At 35.6% G+C, this 13,870-nt stretch overlaps 1 protein-coding gene across 6 annotated transcripts in view; it reads right to left on the bottom strand.

Moving 5' to 3' along the window:
- Positions 1–13,870, bottom strand: part of ULK4 (unc-51 like kinase 4) — a 214,474-nt gene that overhangs the window by 152,290 nt on the left and 48,314 nt on the right. For all 6 annotated transcript variants that reach the window (XR_013182240.1, XM_077178032.1, XM_054639826.2 and 3 more), the window contains exons 21-22: positions 9,843–10,025; positions 4,895–5,022 (exon numbers count right to left, since the gene is read on the bottom strand). Coding sequence is in view for 5 of the 6 variants with exons in the window: in XM_077178032.1 (XP_077034147.1) it covers positions 4,895–5,022; positions 9,843–10,025 (311 nt within the window). In the remaining variant the exon portion in view is untranslated. The remainder of the gene's footprint in view (positions 1–4,894; positions 5,023–9,842; positions 10,026–13,870) is intronic.

Raw genomic sequence — 13,870 nt, 5'->3', positions numbered from 1 at the left:
CCTCAGTTTACAGTAAACTGTCTATGAAGCAAAGGTTTGGTTTTAAAAAAAATAAATTCAAGTGTCTGTATTGTAAGATATGGTCATCAGTGAGCTTTTACATTAAATCAAAACAACTGAAGTTTTGTGTAAAAAAAAAGAAAGAGTGGAGTAAAAAAGGGAAAATTCCAGAGTTAACAGTCTGGAGTGATAGAAACAGGGATGAGGTCTACTACTTAAAAGAATAAGAACTGTCCTCTTAACAGGATGAACAATATGAAGAAAAGAGACTAGTCACAGACAATGACCTGCATGAAATTAAAGAAGATTGTGCATACTCTGAGGACATATACAGTCCATTTACCCCAAGAAATCAAGGACTACTTCTTGGTTCTATTATTATTTATTATTGTTATTAATCAATCTCTGCTAACAGAAAATGAGGAAGATTTTAAAGGATACTTAATATAGACATAGTGTTTATTTTACAGAGATGTATCAGATGGTATATCATACTAATAGGATGGTCAATCTCTACTTCTTGTCTTCCACCACTTTTTTCTATTTTTTAATTTGATACCAACTTGCTGGGTTTTTTTCCTGAAATCGCTGACTTACATCATTGTTCCCTCCTCCCTTCCATTTCCATGTTTTCCCATCTGACTGAGCACCAAGCTTTTCAGTTCTTTTCCTCACTACTTTTCTAGATCAATCTTAAGATGTAGAAGGGAAACAGCCTATGCTAGATGTGAGACTGTAGTAGGTTTCCAGGCAAAGCTTTTACTTTCAGGGCACATAAAAGATTTGAAAATTTAATAAATATGGGAGGTGGCCACAGGAAACAGAGAAAGATTTTGCTCAAGGTTATGCTGTGTGCACAGCTACATTTCTGCAGGCTGTAAAATGTGTTGGGAATACTACCCTGTGGATGATGGACACTTCCACAAGTGTCCATCTCTGCAGACAGTAGAAAACAAGAGGTTCGAATAAATTCCTTTGGGAGGAGAAGTTCAATCTCCAAGTCATTCTCTGTTTACCCAGGAAGTTTTCTGAAACCATCTAGATACAAAAAGAACAATTCAGTGAGACTAATCAGAAATTACTGCTAGTTCAGAAAAGGGTGAAATGAAAAGTCTCAATAAAACTTCAGGATGTGTCCTTCCCCTGAAGAACAGGTAGCCTGCCTCTGCAAATCAAGGAGAAATGAAGGAGTCTAGAAAACTCAGTGTGATTAGCAAAATAAATTAATTTGCACAGTGTAAATAAACAAGTGCTGCTTCAGCCTAAAGGATCCTACATATCTTCTCTAGCTGTATCACATGTGGAAGAACTGCAGATATGTAATCAACTACCATGAAACAGGTAGGAAAAAAGAGTAACAGGTGAATTGTCTCAATGTTGTGGAACAACGAATTCACTTGAAAATTACATTTCATATTAAATATCAATACTTTTCATCCACAGAATTCAAAAATCAGCACAAGCAAAGCAAAACAAGGAATTATTTCACCACTTCCCATAGGCTGACAGGTATTCAGCCATCCCTTTGCAGGAACAAAGGGCTCCATCATATGTAATGGTTACTTGGGAAGACAAGAGCCATCACTCCTAATGTCTTCCCTGCCAATCCTTTCTTCTTTCCCCTATGAGGCCACGTGATACTGAATATCCCTTCAATTAGTTGGGATCAGCTGTTTCTCCACTCTTTTTTGGAATTATAAAGGTGTTTCTATACTTTTTGAGTAAGTAGAGACTTTCAAAAAGAGGTACAAAAAGAAACTTGCAACCAGATTGTGTAAACTCAGCTAATCGATAGGCATTAGAGGGACATGCATGGCAGATTGTGTGTACAAATACTCCAAAAGTGAATGGCAACTGCTGGTATCATGGCCAAAGCCAATAAGTTCTGTAAACAGTAAAAAGAAATAGGCAGGTAGTCTTAAGATTGCATTCCAGGAATCAGGACTTGCAACACTGGATACTTCTCATGTTCCCAGCCCTTGCAATAAAAAGGGGTTTTAGCAAGTGCCTACTTCTGCTGCCTTTTATTCCCTGGTACTTGTACACAAACTGGAAGAAAAACATAAGGAAATCCATTTTGGTAACACCAGCAGAGCTAAAATAAGCTTGCCATTACCCTTCCCTTCCACATCCTCTTTCCCTACTCATTCCATTTCTCTTTCTCTCTCCTCCTTTCCTTGTCCCACGCCCTTTCCTCCCAATGAGATGAATGAAAACAGATTAAACTGTTATTTTCCTCACATGCCACAAAATCACTCCAAAATCACTTCCAAAGCTCCAAAATCACTTCCAAGGACAGATATCACAAAGGTTACCAGTGGGACCAGGATTTTATTGTCTGAATTATCAGCGAAAAAGTTTTTCCTGATATAAAATCTAAATCTCCAATGTCACAACTTAAGACCATTTCCTCTTGCCCTATCACTCATTACTTGGGAAAAAAAAGACCAACCCCTGCCTTGCTACAGCCTCCTTTCAGGTGGTTACAAAGAGTGATAAGGTCACCCCTGAGCCTCCTTTCCTCCAGGCTAAACAACCTCAGTTCTCTCAGCTCCTCCTCATAAGACTTGCACTCCAGACCCTGCCCTAACTTTGCTGCCAAATAAAGGAAGAACTGCTCTCCAGAGCAAGGCCTTTGGGATGCTGGCCCTGAGGCAGTCCCCATGCTCATGAGGCCCAGGGGGCTGTTTTCAGCACAAACAGCCTCATAGTAGCTGCCATGAAGAAAATTAACACTAACCCAGCCAAAGCCAGCATAATTACCAAAGTAAGCAAAAGCATTTTTCAGTGCAGTGTTGCCATGAAACAGTTATTATTGTTTTATCATCTGCATCATCCTTTAAGTGATACGCACTGAAAAATTGCCTTATATTGATTATCATTATCATAAACAGATTTTATCATCTAAAGCAATATAAATCCTATTATAGGCTGTAGCTGCAGCTGCTGAAGACAAACCGTTAACCAGGAATTATGTGAATTTTACTACAGAGTCTTTATATTTCTCAAATCAAACCCCTCAAGAAGGAGAATTTAAGTATATCAAATATTTTCAATAGTTATCCAACTGATTTCTGATTCCTGTGCTAGCAATTTAGAATTTTTGAGTCTTAATTTTGTAGAAACTTTTCTGTCAGACAACTGAAGACATCTAACTAAATTCCACACTATAAGTCAATAAGTATCCAGTATCTCTGCTGTGTTTACTCTGGAGTTATATAGCAATATTTTGAATGCAACTGTCTCCAGATTTAATGGGTCATTTCTCCTCTCTGTAGCTATCTTACCTTCTGGATGTAAGAGAAAGGTTTTAGATCATCTATTCTGATAAGAGATATGCTGTTCACTAAAGAATAATTATAAAGAAAACTCAGCAAATGAAGAAGAACCATTTATCAGCTCAATAAAGCTGCTGTAAGGCTTGCCTACTGTTTCACCTAACATATTACAGTATGTATTGGTCTCTAATCATCCCTGTCTGAAGCATGACCATAAAACAGCAGGATAAAGCCAAAAGTCATAATACAAAACCATATTCCAAATTCACTCCACATTCTCTTCAAAAAGACAGCTGGTTGGAAAGCATTATAAATCAAGAAAATTGTTGATAAAATTATTATTATTTTCCTTCACATAATATCTTAGGTATACATATAAACAAACAGTAACTGTACAGGATTTCTGTCAGACCTTTCTTCAAACACACAGGAGAGTCCTATGTGGTATATCAGGCACATGAATAGCAGGAATTACTAAAAATGTAGCCATTCAAAAAGTCACTTACAAATCATTAGAACCATTTTTCACTAATCTGAATAAATAATCTGATAGAACATAACTGGAAGTGTAAAAGGTACACATAAAAAGCCCCTTGGATTCATTACTTATTCTCTGGGATTCTACAAATATTGGGATACCTACAGCTTTGCAAGTGGAGGAATATATATATATAATACTATCACCCCACAAGGTGTTCTCTCACAGTGACTTCATGGTATAACTCATCTGCCCCTTCCTTTAATCCTAATGTATACATCCTAATTCTTCTCAAACATGAATATAAGATATAATGTTCCATTTGCTATAGATATAGTTAGATTTACAGCTACCCACAAGCCTCATCCTTTGTAAAACTTTCAGTTCCAAACCTGCTCTATTTCAATATTGTAAAAGCTATGTTTACACTTCATTTTACTCTTCTTCTTACAGAACAGTAGAAGATATAAATCCCAACTAAAATTTCTTTAATCTCCCTTCTCCGATCACCTCGAAACATGGTAACAATTCATATTCTAACACAGTCTAATTTGCACCTCTTTGGTAGAGGATTGCTTCCATCCCAACAGAAGACAAAAAATTTCAAATATCAGTTCTCTGATGATTCAGGAATTTATTGCAAAGTGTTCTAAAACATAGAAGAATTAAATACTTCACGTAAAAGTCACAGGAATTTATTGGTTATTATGTAAATCACTCCCACAACACATATAGCTAAAAAATATTATTTTACCTTGAAGGTGACTATCTGGAAGAGAATACGGACTATATAAAACCCCAAGATGAGGGAGGTACATAACAGAACCTTTTATTTTGCTTTCCCACCATACCAACAACTCACTGTTGTAGTATATTTTTTGCCCTACCCAAAAATGCAAATGCTCACTGGGACCATGAGTTACTTTAAAAGATATTCTCCTTGCAAGACAGTGGTTTCCCTTTTGAATAATTGTCACCTGTTGATCCCAGACAAAATATTCTCATGAATAGAAGGATTACTATTACACACAAAACAATTAAATTCTACAACACTGGCTCAAAAATACCACACATTTTCAAGTACTTCAGGTACAACTTTAAAGACTGTATCTTTGATTATCTTCCATTATCACCTTACCTTGTTTGACAACTGAGGAGCAACATCTCCCTGTTATTGATTAAAACTTGTAGCAAGACCAGAAAGGCTTTTGCTCGAATAAAAGTTGAAGGACTTTCAAGCAGACGAGTAATTGTAGTCACAAAATCCTTGGTGGAAATAAGCACAAGGACATGAAGGTTACTTGCACTGTAATGTAAGACTGTATACACTTAAAGCTTGCTCATTTTCATGTCACTCATAGGAAAAAAAAATCCATAGAATACTACCAAATAAGTTCAGTCCAAGACTGACTGGCCCAGTGTAAAGATGCTTTGAACATCTTCAGAAGTAGTAAAAAGTCAACGCTATTTAATGTACTACATCCAAAATAGTATGAAATCAATTACAAAAGATGATAAAATTTATATTTTTAAAGGGCTCATCATAAGCATAAACATAGGATATTTTAATACATTTATTTTAAAACAAAGCTGAACTATTTTCAGAATACATATGTATTTAAGCACAAACATGATTAAAAATTTTAGCTATTCATTCCCTTATATTCAGGAATATTAAAAACTACATGGTAGTTGAATAAAATCTTATCTACATCAGATACCAAATTATACACCAGGTGCTCCAAATACATGGTAAAATTGTTTCCACCTTCTCTGATTGTTCTTATCTAATCTAGTCTTATTTTGAGTTCAGAAAGTGAACAACACCTTTTCAAGGAAGAAATAAAATCAGGACATGAAAAGAAAGAAGAAGGATAAACAAAATCAGAACTAAAAATTGAATCAGAATTTACAAACTGTGTCAACTGGCTCTGTGCAAAAATTAGACTGAGCACAAATGGCCTCAATAATAGAACCTGCCTTCAAAGAGCAGAGCTGGATTCTCAAGGGAATGATACTGTAGGATAGATGAGTAGTGTATGCATGTTATGTACAAATTTAAAAATCCCACTCTGTGATGCACATTTAACATATATATTAATGTTCAAATTCATCATTTGCTGACTAAATAAGTGCAAATCAGCACTGACTGTAATTTCTTAGAGACATCCTTTGCAACAATTAACTATATATCTTTACCGAGAATGGAGAAAGAGCAGGAGTAAAAGAGTTGGCCAAGAAACCATTAGATTTTATTCTGACACGATTTTAACCCTGTCTTCAAAAGCAGTCATCAGTCAGGAACTACAGAAATCCCATAAAAACAAATTGCTATTAATTATTCTAGAACAGTCCTGCTGTACTTCAGTAATTTATTTCATAAATAGAAGAATTTCTCAGTCTTGGGATTTAAAAGTTTACTGCTTTAAACACTTCAGCAGCTCACAGAGCCTGACTTGTAGCACCTCCAGTATGAACTTGCACCAGTCAAGTTCTTAAATAACAATCTAATAAATGCAAAGGTTGGATTTTAATTCTGGTTTCATTTTTCAAGGCTTTTTTTTAGTTAAAAAACCAAATCAACAAACAACAACAACAAAGTTTTTATGTTTAGAAACCCCATAAAACGTCAGACATAGGCAAAAAGAGTTTATACAATGCAACACTAACTGTGCTAACATAGACTTGATAGACCATGCAAAAGGACACCATGACAAAGACACATGCAACTACAAGCCGAAGCACATCTATTTTTAGTCCTCATACTTTGGAAAGCAAGAATGTCTCAATGCTACATGTGGGGGATAACATGGGTTAAGACAATTAAAAATAGTTACGTCAGATTTATCTGGGAATGTTCTAATAATCAGGTTTAAGAAATAAATGTGACCTGTTGGAATTTGCTTTTCTGGCTGGTTTGAGGACTGCAAAACAGTATCCAAAGAAAATCTCAAGCACATCTTTGCTGACCTGCAGGACTTGGTGTATCAGAAAAGCCAAAAATCACTCAAATACTGCCAAATACATTATTTATCATTTCTCTGTTCTATAGTTCCTCCCTCCCTCGCAAATGTTTGATGTATCCATTGAGACTCTGCAGAATAGGACACTCTCTTCACTTCAAGTGAACACATTGCAACAAGATTATGACTTTATATTGGATACACTGAGTAATACTGCAAAGCAAGTTTAAAACAAAAGCAATGATGTTTTTGAATTGGTTACACAAGAGGGAAACAGCTAGACCACTATCTCACTATACAAGAACAGGAATTACAATAGCAAACACTTGTTGCATTGTTATGTATTTTCAAATTTCCCTTCTATGCTTTGCAAATATCTCCGTATTATAAGTTTAGAGTTACAAAGATTTTGCTAAAGATATTTTTATCTTTTTATTCATTCATACTGATATGGACAAAACTATCCTCTACAGTGGTAGTTACTTGTCCACATTCAGGTAAAAGACAAAGAATTGAAAATAATTACTGAAATATGAGGACAATGTTTATAATGTATTCACAATGAGTTGTGACAATATATTGCTGTAAGTATTTGAATAATTTTACTTATGACTAGTTGAGGAAGAAAGAAACCAAATAAAAAATGCTACTACATTATCTGATCTTTGGAAGAACCTAATTGCATTCAAAAAGCTGTGACTGATTTTCACTAATCCAAAGGTGATTCTTGACAGCCAGATGAAAGTAATTAGCAGTGGGGTTTTTTTTAATCTACTGCTATAATGCATTCAACATTCTTGATTTTGAGTTCTTTTTCCATGCTTTACTTTAAAAACATAATTTCAACTATTTTTTTTCTAAAACAGGAAAGTAAAATGGAAAGTCTCTGTACCAGAGAGGGACAAAACCCAGTCCCTTCTGGCTACTGTAGTTCTCTAAAATTTTGTATTAGTGTAGATGATCACAGAACTGCAATTCTGGCTTTTGTTTTGTACCTGGTTTTTACTACTGTTCTTGAAGACTGAAGAAAACAAGGGCAGTCCTAATTCTTACAAGCTAAGGGTGTTTACAGATAACATACAAAAAGCTAAATTATCTCTGTCTTGAATTTGTATCTTTTAATATGTTGCTTGCACCTATATTAAACAGAGAGTCACTTATTTGTCACTACCTTCTGTGTGACAGTGAGGTCCTTCTGCCTCTTAAGTTGAGCTACACAAGAATTTTACAGAATGCAAAATAATCTGTAGGCTAACACTACTCACTCCTCCCTTCTCTCATTAAGGTGGAATACTGAAAAGTGCATGGACTATTAAATTTGATTTTCAGAGCTAAAATAATATCACTCCATGTGATGTGACAGCACCTGGCAGTTCAATACAGGAGCATGTTTGTATTTTTAGATTCTATTCAAGAAAAATAGAAATTTAGTTTCAGCTTCCAAAATCCTACAATCTAATTTCCAGATCACAGAACATACTGAGATGGAAGTGATCATCAAGCCCAACTCTTAAGTGAATGGCTCACACAGGGATTGAACCAACAACTTGGGTGTTATTACCACCAGACTCTAATCAACTGAGCTAATCTCAATTAAAAAAAAAAACCCATTCTATGAGATTTAAGTCTTTCTGAGCTGTAATGTAGGTACAGTTACTAAATGTGGGCACATGCAGTAGAACCAGACCTACTTTATCAGTTTTTACAGTAGACTGTTTTTTACATATAGCTTTGGGCACTATTCCCACTTCTATCATTAGTTTGATATATGGTCTTAAAAGAATGTCTGCGTTTGTCTGTATTTCAATTTTCTAATCTGCAAAATTTTATTAGAATTGCTCATAAGAACTGCAGTATCAGTTCTACAGTACTGCTCATTAGAACTACAGTATCAGAGAGGGAATTCTAGCCATTCTGTCTATAAGAAACTCAGTATCAGTATGGGAGTTCTTTTAGCAATGTAAGTCATATATAAAAAAGAAATTTTTCACAGAAAACATCATGCTGTAGCCACAGGCTAGCTGCACATTGTATTCTTTTGCTGAATGTTCAAGTGAATGATTTTTGACCATGCTCCTCTGACTATACCAGCAACTCACAGTAATGCGCACTGTTAGCACAGCATTACAGCACAACTTGCCACCTGTTAGTGCCGCTGTTGTGGGATCTGGAAAAGTTTAAGGCCAGCTGACATGCACTCACTGGCAATTCTGACATGGTACAGAAATTAATTTTAGGAAGAGAATGAGTAATTTCAGGCCACATGGGTGGGATAATGTTTTAATTTAAATATAATTGTTAAAACAATACGTAGGGAAATAAAACTCTCTCAACTAATGCCCAACAGATTATTATAGCCAAGGTGATTGTCAGATTACAACACACATTACAACAGAGTTATCTGAGGAAAACAAGAACTTCTTTCCTTCTTTCTTTGTGGCTTTCATCCTTTCCACACAGAGGGAGACTATTACTTTCATTTATGAACTATGCAGATACACTGCCAAAAAAGAAACACTTTTTCTCTAAACACAAAATAATTTTGGGCTCAAAATAGAAAACTTTTAACCACTTCTACCAAAAATTATATTACACATAAACCAAAACCAGTTGTTTTATTCAGTGACACTAAAAAGAAAAACCTAAGGTATTAAAATGCTAATTCCTGCAAGATATTTCACTTACAAATTGACTTAAGGTCCTTTAAGAAGAGCATAAAGTACAGGTTCAGATTTAATCAGGACACTCCTTATTTTCTATTTTAAATGTTTAAGAGAGCTATGTCAAATAGCTGTCCTTACTGATTCATTACTGATTTTCCTTAGGGCCCAGTTTTGGTCAGGCTAGGGTATTCTGGACCGATTGAATCCTAGCTGCAGGAACAACTTATACACCCATTAGTACCATTTCTCGAAGATCCATGAGAGAAAGAAAAACTATACACCTTGTAATTTAGATTTGAAGCAAACAGAAACAAAAGAAACACATTCCTCATTTCCTGCTATTCAGATATGCAAATGTCACTGAGACATATTTTGAAAATCCAAAACCACTCGCAGTGTCAATTTTAACTTTTCCTTTCATTAAATTCCATGCCAGTGAAATATTAATCTGAACTCAAACCTTTTCCTGAATTAGCCTCTGTAGATGAATCCCACATGACAACATTGCTGAAAACATAGTAAGCATGTACTGCTGAATTTTGCACATTCCATTTGCCAAGGAATTTAGTACAGCTGTTAATCCCACTTTTTCAATGACACTCTGGAAAGCATTAGGTGAGGTACGAGTAATTCTGCACAAAGCCTACAAAAGTGAAAAAAAAAAGAAATGAATGAGATTAATATCTCAAGAAAAATACTGGAAAATAAAAGCATGTGGTGAGTTCTCCAATAGTTTAGGAATAAAAGGAATGCATACAGATTCATTTTTAAGACAAATATTAGGGGGAAAGACCACTTATTTTTAGAGACCTGGAATTCTTCTAAATACATTGCTATACACTCTGTGCAGCTGAAATTCAAATATTTCATACACCAACATCCACATCAAAAAAGTCACATTACTCTTTTCCTCTAGAGAACAATAATGATGGAGCATCACAGCCCATGCTTGAGTCTTTTGTCAAGCATGGAATATAAACAGCATCAGATAACACTGTACTAGAAAGGAGAACAGGGAGAGAAAATACAGACATAGCATACACCACAGAATTTATGGACACCCATAAAGGTAGGCATCTTCTCTCTCCCTGCTCATGGACAATAATGAGGTATACAGTAGTATTTCAGTGTCTAAAGTCTATCCTTAGATCTCGATACTACTTCAGATCTAGGTGCTTATTAGGAAACAGTGATTAGTATAATAAACTTGCAAACTATTCTCCAAATGGTTGATTTTCAAGCATCAGTGATTAAAATAATTTTAGTAGAAAATGTAGGTACTGACCATGCTCCAGTAAAGTGAGCACAAACCTGTTCAATGTCTACTAACTTAGCTATTTCCTAGCAAACATTACCAAACAATCTTCAGGGTGGCCTCATCTCCAAATCAATCTCCTTTTGATACCTGTAAAAATGCAACCTTCAAGATACTATAACTGCATTTTTTGTCTCCAGATAAAGAAAATAAGACTCTTTAAACATTAGTTTTTTCTCCTTTGGCCTGAATATACTATTAGCATAGAAGAAGAGCTGATGTCAAATATTGGATTCACATGAAAATCTGAACTGGTTTTCAGGAAAAACTTTGAAGGTGACTTCCTTTTGTGAAATGTAAGTAATATTTACAATTTCTTTGTTCTCTTCAGACCAGCTATATTTAGAAATTGCTGTTTACTTGGTGTGTACTCAATAGTAAGGTCTCATTTAAGAGAAACTATAGTCAATTACACAGAATTCTACCACCAGAGAAAAGCTTTCCATGTAAGAACACCAGAAACCATCCAGTTCACCAGTGCCCTTAGTAACCAGGGCAAAATCAGCTAAAAAAGAAGGAAAAAAGAAGAAAAAAGGCATAAAAGACAGTAAATCATGAACTTGACAGACATTTTATTGATGCTGTTCATCTACTCTGCTCCTGTTCTTCCTTGTCCTTTCTGGTCCAGGAACCACATCGATTGCAGCCTTTTACTTTTCTTCTTTTATTATTTTTTAACTCTCTTTTTAAACACAGACACTCAATCTCAGTTCCTTGGTACAGAATGCTCTATTTCCTCCAGGATACAATCCAGCTCTTCACCTCTATTCAGAGTTTTCAAAATGAGTGGGCAGGAGGTTTGTGTATTCACTAAAAACATCCTTGAGGGTCATACTACCAATGAACTGCTGGGACCTAGGGACAGGCTGTGCCAAAGCAACATGGAGCTAACTTGGTGCGCAGACTTGGTCTGCAAACACCCTCTGCATGGTGTTTGCAGATTTTCCATTGCCTTAGATCTCTGCTACACACCTTGCCAAACAAGGGCAGCCATCACATTACTTCCAGGCAAACCTCATAGGAAACACATCATAGGCAGTCTTCTAGTATAATACTGCAGTTTTGGAGGTAGCAGAAAAGCTCCAGTCCACCAATAGCCAAGGGCAGAAGCTTTAAATTCCCATTAGTTTGTACATCACAGAATGCTCTGCTGTATGAATGAACATAACACTTCAGCAGAAAAGCAGAAGATAGGATTTAAATGTGGGGTAGAGTACAAGCACTCTAAATCACTTCAATAGATCCAGTATTGGGAGAAAACAGATGGAGATAGGTCAAAAGGTGGTGGAGCACGAACTGGAAATGGATGATGATAGATGCAAGAGCAGAGCTTACACCATCATCTCCAGGCAGCAGTTGGAACATGAAATCTTCTTAGTGAGAGTAAGGCTTCAGCAGAACTTCTCCTGGAACTGACTTCTCCACCCCTACTCTCTGCTGGAGCCTTAACCAGCACCTCTTCTCTCAGCAGCTCCAACCTTTGCCTCATGATTCTTCTTGGTCACTTCCAACTTGAGATACTCCAGGGTTCTAGGATCATCTCTGCCATATCCTTCTAGACTTGCAGGCTACATGTGACTGGGTAACATTCACCCTTTCAGGATATCTTCCATGATTCTCAAGTTTGAGAATGAATGCACTACAGTATCTACAATACACAAGTCTCTGAAATAAACTATTCAGTACCAATTACTTAAGAAAATAACGAAGGAACCAAATCCTCAAAAAAAGATTGTGTGAGCTTTCCCAAATTAGTTTCCATTAAAGTGGCTTATGCTTTATTACTTCCCTTCCAGCAGAAAAAGTTATCTCCTAGAAAAAAAATTTCAAGTTATTTTTTTAAAAATTAAAAAAATTTCAGCATACTGGAAAGAAATATTCTTCCTGCTGTTGAGCTTGTCAGAATATCACTGTGACATCTTACAGATTTTTTTTTCTGAGTCTAGCAAAATGATAAAAAGACACAGCTTTCCTACAGGCAAAATCTGTGATATTTACCTGAGGCATGTTGGACTCCAAAGTGAGAAAAAGATACTGAGACATAATCCCCATTTGCCGCCTCTGATAGGCAGGACAAAGTGAAGTGTCATTTCTTGACTCCAGAGACTAAAGACAGAGAATCTTCTTGATATATTTTTATTATTGATTGCAATAATCATAAATGGAATTCCATAGTCCTTTACTGCTGATACACTTTGCAGACAGACTGCTAACTCTAAGTAAAGATATGACAGACATATTTCTTAACAGAAATGTATTTTTACATTCTAATATAGATGTCAGTTAAGAATAAATTCTTCAGGATATATTCAAATAAGGCAGGAATGACTGCATAACAAAATTAAATAGGACACTGATGATGTCAGTTTTTGTGGTCATGCAGGATAAAAATGCCTACATATCTGTAGCAACAATTTAATGGATGTAGAAATTATACAGTACACTATAACTGGAGAATACATTAGTATTTTATTTGTTAAATTAGCATACCACTAAAATCTCCATAAACTTTAGCTGGGAAAAGATCTTCCTGCACTAGATTTCAATATCAATTGATTGTTATCAGATGAAGTTAAGATTATATATCTAAATGCCACAGCAGCATTAATACATAACCCTGAATTATATCAGGCAATAAGTAATAAGTTTATCTATTTCTTGCTTTTAGTGTATCACTACAAAGCAGCAAAAAGATTAAAGTATCACCTTAGTGCACCCTACTTTAGAAGTTTCCTTGTTCAATTCACTTCATATAAAAGTATTAAACTTCAGTTTTCTGATAAAGGAAACAATCCCCAAAACTGTGGAGGAGAAAATCCAGGAGCTCATTCAGACCCAAGAACACTTGTGTAAAATGATCTGACTGAAAAAAGGAGATGGATTCAGCTACATGGATAGCAATAATTTTCATAAAGACCAGAAAAAACAGAAGAAAGCAGTTTCACCAAGGATATAAACCAGTAAACATATCTTACTCTTGCAATTCTCCTCACAGCTGCTTTCATTCAAAGCTCTCCAATATGTGAATTTGGAACAAACCCTACTTCCAGCACGACTGAAACTTCAGTAAGTACACAAAGGAAAAGCATGATCTCCAGTAAGCCTATTGCCTTCACAGGAAACAAACTTTAGTTGGGAACAGTTAAGGTTTTGTTTCTATTGTCCATATCTAC

The sequence above is a fragment of the Agelaius phoeniceus genome, chromosome 1, assembly GCF_051311805.1.
Source record: "Agelaius phoeniceus isolate bAgePho1 chromosome 1, bAgePho1.hap1, whole genome shotgun sequence".
Classification (NCBI taxonomy): Eukaryota; Metazoa; Chordata; class Aves; order Passeriformes; family Icteridae; genus Agelaius; species Agelaius phoeniceus.
Note: the sequence above shows the minus strand (reverse complement) of the source record. Positions and strands in the feature narration are given on the sequence as shown.